Source organism: Manihot esculenta, chromosome 12, assembly GCF_001659605.2.
Source record: "Manihot esculenta cultivar AM560-2 chromosome 12, M.esculenta_v8, whole genome shotgun sequence".
In the NCBI taxonomy this organism is placed as follows: Eukaryota; Viridiplantae; Streptophyta; class Magnoliopsida; order Malpighiales; family Euphorbiaceae; genus Manihot; species Manihot esculenta.
Window position 1 is genome coordinate 3,423,283 of NC_035172.2, and position 10,382 is coordinate 3,433,664.

The 10,382-nt window shown below is 33.7% G+C and overlaps 1 protein-coding gene across 2 annotated transcripts; it reads right to left on the bottom strand.

Moving 5' to 3' along the window:
- Positions 1 to 1,092: 1,092 nt before the first annotated feature.
- On the bottom strand, positions 1,093 to 5,352 carry LOC110628623 (WD repeat-containing protein WDS homolog). Of its 2 annotated transcripts, XM_021775397.2 has the most exons (5): positions 5,173 to 5,352; positions 4,043 to 4,865; positions 2,992 to 3,093; positions 1,761 to 2,396; positions 1,154 to 1,635 (listed from the first exon to the last, which is right to left on the bottom strand). In XM_021775397.2, exons 2-5 carry the CDS (start codon positions 4,748 to 4,750, stop codon positions 1,450 to 1,452), a joined length of 1,632 nt encoding a protein of 543 aa, XP_021631089.1. In that variant the 5' UTR covers positions 4,751 to 4,865; positions 5,173 to 5,352; the 3' UTR covers positions 1,154 to 1,449. The 2 variants fall into 2 exon arrangements, with proteins under 2 accessions (XP_043805047.1, XP_021631089.1); XM_043949112.1 differs by lacking the exon at positions 2,992 to 3,093 and having other exon boundaries at positions 1,093 to 1,635.
- Positions 5,353 to 10,382: the final 5,030 nt, after the last annotated feature.

Genomic DNA, 10,382 nt, shown 5'->3' on the forward strand with positions numbered 1-10,382 from the left:
ATTTTAAACAAAAGAATGAAAAAAACTAGATGAATTAATTTAAAATGATTATTTTTTTAAAAAATAATTCAAATAAATTATTTTATTTAAAATAAAAAATTGAAATATATTATAAATACACATAAATAAAAGTAAAATAAAAGTGAATAATAAAATTTTAACATTGTTTTATGATTGTACATTTGTAGATAATTGATTGATTATTTTATTGGAATTTTATTTGGAATTTTTTCCTCTTTATTAGGCTTTTAATAAATAATATAAATATGAGCTCTATCTCAGAAAAGAAAATTGACTCTTGATGTCAAATTCAAGAGTTTAATCACAAACTGATCAGTGTGGCGAAAAATATGAATGGAGAATATGAATTTAAATAATATATGCGTTAAATTTAAATTAAGTTTAATTCAATTTTAAAAGTTAATTTGAAAAAAGAAAAGTATATTATTATAAATGAAATTCTACATTATTTATGACCACGTTATTTACCGTATTAAAAGATAAATTTAATAAGTAAAATTTAAAATCTTCCAAATTTAAATACAGATATAATACAGTTATTATCCTCAGGTTAATTTCTAGCCTTAGAAGGTAAGCTTAATGATAATATTAATAATTTTTATATTAATTCTAATTATTAAATATTAAATATTTAAAATTTAAAATATTCTTGTAGTATTTCTTTTTAAAAACTTTAGACATTATAATATATTTTTTAAAATTAAAAAATTAATTATTAATGAATTACTGAATAATAATTAATAGATAAACTAATTAAATATTTAAAAAAATTTTAATATATTTTTTAAAAATTAAATGACTAATTAAAATATTTCTATACCATAAAATTAAATAGTAACTTTTAAAAGGAAAAAAGGGAAAATTAGTGTTAAGAAAAACAGAACTCGTTATTTTTGTGTTAGCGTAAACAAAGTATATAACAAATATTTCTAAATTAATTTTTTACATTTTCTAATTAATATATTTAAAAAATTATTATTTTCAATAATAGCTCCGCTTTTAACAAGCCTATCCATTGAAGCCACAGCCTGTTCGTCCTCACATCAGAAACCAACCATGAAAGCTATCCACTAGCCAGAAAAACTGTGTAGGATTCACACCAGAAAGTTGCCAAGAACAACCAGTCTCTCAATGCTAGAACAAAAAACATTTGATATTATAGCATGTAAAAGCAACAATATCAAATCCCAAGCTGTTCTACAATTTTTATTAGACTTATGACCTACCTTCTCAAAACCTCTAGTGGAACTAAAAAGCTGCTAAACACCTGGAAGGAATGGAGATTTACAGGGGATAACGTGCTCCAAAATTGAGAAGGGACAACAGTATGTCACCACTTTACAAAGCCTATTAAAGAATAACAAATTGATGAGAACATAAGCTATACATGCAAGGCTTAAAAGCTCATTACTCTTCTTTTTTTCCCCTTCAAATGAGCTTCTCATGCTGTATATTCTTGGATTGGCTTGGCCCCCATATACGGATCGTATGATCATCACTTGCTGATGCTAGCATTTGATGCCTTCGAGGGTTCCAACTCACACAGTTCACTGTCATTAAATGGCCAGATAAAACCTCTATTGGCTTTGGGTTTCGCCGATTCCAGATATAGACCTGCTAAGACATTTGACCTTAATGTAAGTTTTGATTTGAGTAGATTGAAAATGAAAAAAATCTTCTGTCACTGCCAATGAGATCGATGTGCATCAGTGGACAGTGAACTGGGAAAGGAAGCATACCTGTGAATTCTCACTGCCACTGGCAATAAATGAGCTATTCAACCCACCAAAGCAGGATCGTATGACATACTTGTGTTGTTTGTGGCCCTTATATCTTAATGCCTTCTCCCATTTTCCAGCAACATCCCACAAATGGATCTCTTGGCTATTAAGATTGACAATAAAGAACTTGCTGTTAATGGAAACTGACAGGGAAGTGATTGGGTGCTCCTCAGATATGACTCGTTCAGCATTGGTTACCAAGTTGAATATCCGAATGTCCTTATCAGAAAATACACTGATAAGGTGTTCTCCATCTGGCGTCACAGCAAGATCCAAAACCTTAGGCATCCTTGTGCCCCTCCATGCTTTTATCTCATTCCCATCACAGTCATACATGCAGATGCCTTTTTCAGGGTCAGAACTGCCACAGACAAGACGCTTTGAATCGGGAAACCAAGCACATGAGCTGACAATGAAGCCATGATCTCCAAATGTATGCTTGCATGTACCTGTTTCCACGTCCCACAGCTTGAGAACTTCCACATTTCCACATGTTAGTAACTTCGTATCATCAGGGCTCCAAGCCACAAAGGACACTGGATTTTGGTGGCTTCGCAAGGTGCGCTTAAAAGTTAGCCTCTCGCCTTCCATTACCTAGTAAAGAAATCCAAAGTTACACAATTAGAACAGTGAAACAAGTAATTTTCAAGTTGGTTCACGCATCATTTAAATCTAATACCAGCTAAAATTCCCCAGTAAATTTGTAAGCATACACCCACAAATGAATTCATGAACTCAGATAAGCAAACATGTGAATCACATAATCTAAAGCATTAATTAAATGTAGCATATGAAGTTAAAACACTAGAATGATTAGTGACAGACTAGCCATGAGTCCATGAGTACAGCCAAAGTCCATTGCACTCGTTAACACTAATAGCAATATCAACTTTCCATTAGTAAGGTTCATAAAGTGAAAATTTCCTTCTTTTTCTCCCCTTCATCTCACCCATTTTAAATGAGAATATTCCTGGCAAAATCACCAACTAGAAACTTGATTGATACTTCAAAAGTACTTTGTCAAGTTGTTCTGAAACTGCCGAACACAGCTCCACTCAAATTTCCAGCAACAATTGTTTTCAGCATTTCAATTTTATTTTAGCAATACAACTTTGTAAAAGTAAAGAAATTCATAAACTAGTTCCAATACTTCTAATATACAGCTCAATGTGATAAATATCAAAAATACCTTCCATATGATGGCCGTACAATCACTTGATGAAGAGGCCAAGTACTCTCCATTATTAGAGAATTGTACGAACCACACTTCATTCTCATGCTCAGTCAAAATCTGCCAAAAAAAAAAAAGGGAATAGGACTCCATATAACTCTTGATCAAATAAAATAGCAAAACATAGGTAAAGAATCCAGAAAACAAGTGAATTGTGTTATCAGAACAAAGTAAAACTAAAAGGTCAATAAGGAAAATCCAAAATCTGAAGAGCATTAGAGAGTGGGATCTATTTATATAGTTTTACTAAGTTACTCCTCACCCATTACTAGGAAAGCTAAAAGGATATTCTTGATGAACTTCTGACACCATATAAAAGCTCCTAGTAGTATGTAACGAAAAAATGCATATGTATACAGGGAGAACGCAATAAAGCTGCAGAATTTGCCTGCACAAGTTCTTGGTCAGTTACTCTTGCCATGCCCATGGCTGAACCAATAATCTCCTTCTCAACGACAACAAAGACACCTTTAACCTAAAAACTGAGACATGGGAAAAGAGAAAGTCGACACACTTTCCACAATAACGTTAAGCTAATAGCACATACTAACTGACTTCAATTAATATCCATAGGCGTTCCTTCTGCAATTATATTGCAGTGTAGAACCACAGTCATTCAAATGCAAAAGCTAAGGCAACAAGTATGGATCTTCAAGAAGATTCACAATCTCACTTCTATTCTAAAAATATAGGAACAAATGAATCAATTTTACTTTAGTGTTTCACATTTAGTTGACGGAATGCAATTTAGCATTATTATTTCGCCATGACAACTATAAACACTGTCAGTCAACAAGTTAAATTTTGATACCATCAGAAAACAGTCCAATGCTCAACTAAGAAATGGATGCAAGCTTAGAGCAACCAAATATTTTGCATGTAAGAACACCAAATAACTCAAACAAACTGTAGTCTATATTCAAATTGATTGGCTGCTTCAGTTTTCATATGAAAAGTACAAATGCACAACGTCTTAGAAATAAAAATTTCAGCGGCAACAAGAGCACACCTGAATGGTCTCTGTGGGTATTTGTTCTCTTGTACAGCAATGATCCTCATAAAGTGAAACTTCCTCCTGTGAATTGTGATACATACATGAATCAATTTGAGCTGTAACAGCAGTTTCAACTAGATGTTCCAACCTTCTCTCCGGCAGCACAGTTGGAGGAGGAAGCAATTTTTCCAACTCTGTCAACAACCTTCTCCGCTGCTCAAATATGGAATTTTCATCCAAGTTACTCAAGTCCTTCTTCTTCAAGTTAAGGAGACTATAAGCAAGATTGCATATATTCTCCCTCCCTAATAATGCAGGAACCTTTTTCCGCAAAACAGCCAGTGCCAGAGAGTCATCTCCACAACTCAGACACTCTAACATACACTGTTTGAACACAAGAAACAAAGCTGAAGCTCGTGTCTCGTCCACCAACTCCTTTATTCCATTAAGGGTATCAATGCATATATTCCAATTTCCTTCAGGTATTTGTGACTCCAGCAACTCCAAATCCACAGATTTGTATGAAATCCCGGATTCTGATTCCAAACAAGAAGCGGACTTTCTGTAACCCAAGGAATAAAGGCTCTGAATTATAACTCTTACAAATTCATGCTGTTTTATCATGCCTTTTGGGCCAATCATTGTAGCTGAATTCTCCATTACCACACTATTTTCACCAGAGCTTTCATCAGCTTTCTCCCGTTCCATGATCATAAATTCCATTTCCCAGGCTCTCCATAAGCTATCAACTTCAGTAGTAAATAAAAATGCACAACCAATCTTCTGTCAAAAGTTGGAATCTCAACTTTCCAGGACAGACCTCAACACAAGAAAGAATCTATCCAACCAAAAAGAAAATCCAAAACCCGAAATTGTCACTAATCATTGCTTGAACTAAATTACACAAAAAAAAAAAAAATCCCAAGAACCAGAAGTTCAATACAACAAGAACCCACAAGCCCTTCACACAGGAAACTTTCCAAATGGCGATTCCAAGATATTATACATAAAGAAACATCAAAACTTGTAGCGAAAATATAACTAACACATAGTTAAAGAAACGACTCCAGACTAAAATATTCTCACAGAAAACGCAAGAAATAATGGGAAAATAAGGGAGATAGAAACAGAGACAAGAGAGCTACCCAAAAACATAAAATTGAAGACGAAAACTGAGATTTGCTGCGGAAGATGATGCTGTTAGACTCTGTTGGTGAAGTGATAATCCGTACGGGTAAGAGAGAGCAGAGGCTTGCGATTGATTTCGAAACGCGAATTACAGGAAATGGCAAGATTGTCGAAGAACTAGTATACCACCAACAGAGAAGATCGATGTAAACAATATTAACGCTGTCGTTTTATTCATGTTAGCTGTTAAACGATGTCGTTCTCAGAGTTTTTTTTTTCTTCTTCCTTATCCAACTAATTAATATAATTGGTTGGTTTTTTTTTTATGATGAATTTAATTTTTTTAATCTATTTAATAATAATAATTTGACCGAATTGGCTCCGGGACTCAAAATTTATGATAATAAAAATCAAAATTTATGAAATTAATTATAATTAAAATTAATTTCTATTAATTTAATAAAATTTAAAATAAATTTCGTAAAATGCACATTAATAATGTTTGTTGGACTAAAATAACCGTATCATTTTTTTTTTCACTCCATTATACCTTCTTATATTTATTAATTAAAATAACTAACAAATGTTAATAACTAATTTTAGAGAAATATATTATTTTAATTATTCACATTTTTTAAATTTTTAAAAAAGTTTTATGCATACAATAACAAACGTTATGTAACTTTATTTTAAAAATATATATTTATCATGAATAATTTATAAAAAAATATATTATTTGCTTTCTATTGTATCGTATAGAAAATTTTATTATTTATTTAATTAATCTTAAAAAATAAGTTAAAATATTTATAAAATTCTAAAAATTTTATTAATTAGTTATCTATTAATTTTAATTATTAAATATTAAAAATATTAAAATATTTTTAGTATAAAAAAATAATTAATAAATATTTTTATTAAATTAAATGATAAATTACAAAAATTTTTATATCAAATATTTTAATATATTTTTTAAAATTAAATAAAAAAATTAATAAGGTTTTTTATATTATTAAACTAAATGATAGATGAATTGTAAAAGAAAAAAAGAAAAAAAAAAGCGAGAGAATTTCTCTCTTTAATAAAACCAAAGAAAAATACTATGACTATTATTTATTTAGCCAAATCACACTTAATTATATTTTTGTTTTAATTAATGTTTATTAGGGATGGGAGTAATTTATTTTTAATATTGTTTTTTAAATTAATTTAAAAGTTTCAATTTAAATGTATTTAACTTTAAGATTAGAGAATGTCAATAAACTTATGCTTTAGTTTATAGATTAAATCAACTAATAAATAAATTTAACTTCAAACTTTTGCTTTTACGTTTAAATTGTGTTCATATTGAAAATTTGAATTACTTTAAGTAAAAAGTTATAAATATTCAAAATTAAACATTTATAATAAACGAAGAAGATTAATTAAAAATTTTGATTATTTTCAAAGAAATAATTAAATATAAATATTTATTTTAATCTCAAAACTCAGATAATTATATGGAACAACAATAGAAAATATCATCATCGACTACAAGGACACTCGGTAGCTAAAATAAATAAAACATCACTAAAATAACAGATCATACAGTACAATTAGTATAACATATAATTACTCTAAATAATCTATGTGCCAGAGAGCAACCATGTTGACTTGTCATCGAATCCAAGATAAGATCCAATTAGTATGTTGGTAAAAGAGAGTTGTATGATTATTGATAAGTTGATTAAATTCAGAGTAGTCATTTTTTAAAGAGAAGAAAACATCGACCACCACTTTAGAATCTATTTGAAAATCAACCCTTTGTATATTAAGTTATTTTAATCAAGAAAGGGCTTCTCTTAATGCAACAACCTCTGCTGAATGAGTGAGTAAATCCTAAAAAACTCCTGAAACTTCTGTGCATAAATTTATCTGGTCATCTCGAATAACGATTGCATAAGATATACAGTATTTCTAAGCATATAGGATTGCATCTATATGACATTTTGCTCTACTAGCTTCAAGGTAATACCAAACTTAGATTTGATACTCAAGTGATCCATATTTGACTAGACTAGTAGATGATCCTATTACCATTCATTTAAGAGTTTTATGCCATAATGCACGGTATCCTGTGCAACTAGGAGCATTATATTCCAAAGGCGATTATTCTTACAATTCCAAATACTCCAACAAGTAACACAAATAATTTATAGGAATTCCTATCCAACAAAATATAAAAAAAGTATAAGGACTTCAAAGAACGATAAAGAATTTAGAGGCACGAAAGATTAATCTCGGTTAACCTCCAACAATCCTAGAAAAAAGAGCACTAAAAAAAATATGGATGTTAGTCTCAATATCATTGCAAGACACACATGACGCATTCATGTCTATACCTCTTCCTCTCAAGTTATCACAAGAAGGAAAAAGGCCTCTAGCAGCCCGCCAAATAAAATTCTTCACCTTAGGTGGGAGATGATGTTCCACAACTTTTTTTAGTCACCTATAACAACATTAACTGAAAGAGTAAGACTACTAATAACTGCAAAAAAAAAAACTTATTTTTGCATAGTATATGCCTAACATAGTGAAATATTAAATGTGACTATCTACTCTTTTAGAGAATTTGAGAGGAATTCTACAAATATGTATGATATCATATGGAGTAAAAAGCTCATCAAGCAAATCTAGGTTCCAACGTCACTTATCATCATTAAAAAGGCCCACTGTGAAATCCTCAAGCTCCTCAATAGAAGGAGCATCCATAAAGAAATTAGCATCATGGGGAAACATTTGTTCCGTCTCCAATCCTCCATCTAATGCCCTTATTTAGTAGATCTCTTTCCTGTAAAATAATACTCCTAATAAAACTCAGGTTAGAATCTAAATCAACACTAAACAAATTAGTCCTTATAAAATAACTAGCTTTGAAAAACTAGCTCACAAAAGCTTATGGAATAGAGAGAATCCCCCAAACATGCTTTTCCAATATTGCTAAGTTAAAGCAATGGAGATTATGGAAGCCAAATCTACTATAACCTTTTCCAACACATATTTTATGCCAAGAAAGCCAATAAATACCTTTGTTACCATGACTGTAATACCCGGCTCGAGTCCGGCATCGGCATTCCTGTAGTCCGGTGGAATCTCGGGTGTCGGAATCCTCGAGAAGGGTAATACATATGTTTTCCAAGGTATTTTCACTTGTTTTCATGTTTTGAAGTGTTAAAAGACTTGAGGTTTGAAAGAAAAGCAACAAGGGAGAAATGCAAAGGTTCGGCCGCCGAAGGTAACTTTCGGCCGCCGAACATTGCATGGTTGCGGCTTCACGTTCGGCTGCCGAAGGTGGTCTGGCCAGCCACCTATAAAAGGGCCAAGGGTCGGTGGAAGGAGGGTATTTCTCCTCCACTTGCAGCCAGAGGTGAGTTCCAGCCTCTCCTACGTTGACTTTCATGTTTTCCATGATTTTCATCAAATCTTTCAAGAGTTTTAAGAGTTTTGATGACTTGTGAAGGTTTTGAGCAAAAGAACCAAGTTTTGAAGCTTTGAGCTTTGGAAGAGCTTTTCTTCATATCTCCACGTTAGGATCCTTCATCCTCAAGTTCTTTAAGAGGTGAGTGAAGATCCTGAGCTTCTTTGATGATTTTGAAAGGTTTTATGAAGTTTGTATGGGTAGTATGCATGTTTAGGTTTAGGTGAGGTTTTTGGTGATTTGTGGTGTTCTAGCATGTTTAAGTGTTATGTGCTCTGTTTGTTTGGGGTTTTAGGGTAGTTTTAGACCCCTTTGTGCATATATATGTGTATATGCTAGTTGGGAGTAGTTGATATGCATGTTGGTAGGTTTTTGGGCAAAGTTTGCATGAAACAGAGCAGGGTTCTGTCCTTCGGGCAAAACCAGGTTCGGCCGCCGAAGGAAGGTTCGGCCGCCGAACCCCTTGTGAAGGCAGTTCGGCTGCCAAAGGTTGCCCCCGAAAGCTAGGCTTTCGATTTAGAAAGAGACTTTCGGCCGCCGAAAGAGGGAGTTCGGTCGCCGAAAGGGTGTGAGTTTCGTCTCTGGACGAGACCTTCGGCCGCCGAAGGTGCCGCCGAACATGCATGAGTTTCGTCTTTGGAGTGGGGTTTCGGCTGCCGAACCTGCCGCCGAAAGTGCCCTGTCCAGCTTTCTTTTGCATGGTTTATGTGATGGTTTTAGGATTGTTTAGAGGGGTTTTGGGGAGTTTCTTAGAGATGTGCTTGAGTGAGTTTGGTCCCTCATTTGAGTCCACCTGTGTAGGTACGGACCAGAGGAATCAGGGAGGTCAGCAGTGAGTCCAGTGTCAGAACCTGCAGAGTCAGTGCAGAGATAACCAGGTGAGTGGAATTTAACTTAATGTTTTAATATGACAACTAAATATTTTATCATGCTTCATGCATCATGACTATGCAATAGGGTGAGTGCATTAGAGTACACGAATATGACGCATTGCATGTATCCTTGTACTTGGCATGGCTCCTTGTACATTGCTTATGTGAGACGGCACGGACTTCGTGAGGATTCATTAGCCCTCAGAGGAAAGACCTGGAACAGCCCTACGGGGACCAGGCACACAAAGACCTGGAACAGCCCTACGGGGACCAGGCACATGGTACTTAGGTACCCCAGATGATATAGAGGGAGTTTTGATCCGTCCGGCCGAGGTGATGTGCTTATGTGTTGCATTCTATGAGAGCATGTTTTATCACCTGTTATTTGCCTATTCTACTCACTGGGCTATCGTAGCTCATCCCTCTCCCCTAACTTCAGTTGTGCAGGTTCAGAGGTCAGAGAGAACTCAGCAGGGTACAGGAAGAGTACAGAGTATTGTAATAGCTAGTGTGGACATGTACATGTATAGAGATAATGTAAATGTATAGAGATAATGTATATGTATAGTGTATAGAATGGTGCTTGATTTATAAGACTTGTCATCCCTTTGCGGAGTCACATGATCAGTTTATGCATGTTTCTTTATTGTGGTATGTTTATGAGCAAAACCAGGCTTAACATTATGAGTTTGATCCGCCTAGGGCCATGAGGAGCTCTAGTAGGGATTAGTAGAGAACAGAGAGAGTGCATGCACAGGTTAAGCCTTGGAATGAAGAAAAGTTTTATGTTTTTACAGCAAATGTATGATCATGTATGGGATTTCACAGGTATACAGACAGAATAGCAGGCTTACTACGGGTCCCGGCGACCTTAAGTCGATCTGGATCCTAGTGCCGG

Bases quoted from the DNA above. Each gene is read 5' to 3' on its own strand.
- LOC110628623 (XM_021775397.2), bottom strand. From the start codon at position 4,750: ATGGAATTTATGATCATGGAACGGGAGAAAGCTGATGAAAGCTCTGGT. The intron at 3,094-4,042 runs GTGTGCTCTTGT...TTTTTTTGGCAG, and splicing joins TACCCACAGAGACCATTCAG to ATTTTGACTGAGCATGAGAA. The intron at 1,636-1,760 runs GTATGCTTCCTT...ATGTCTTAGCAG, and splicing joins GTGGCAGTGAGAATTCACAG to GTCTATATCTGGAATCGGCG.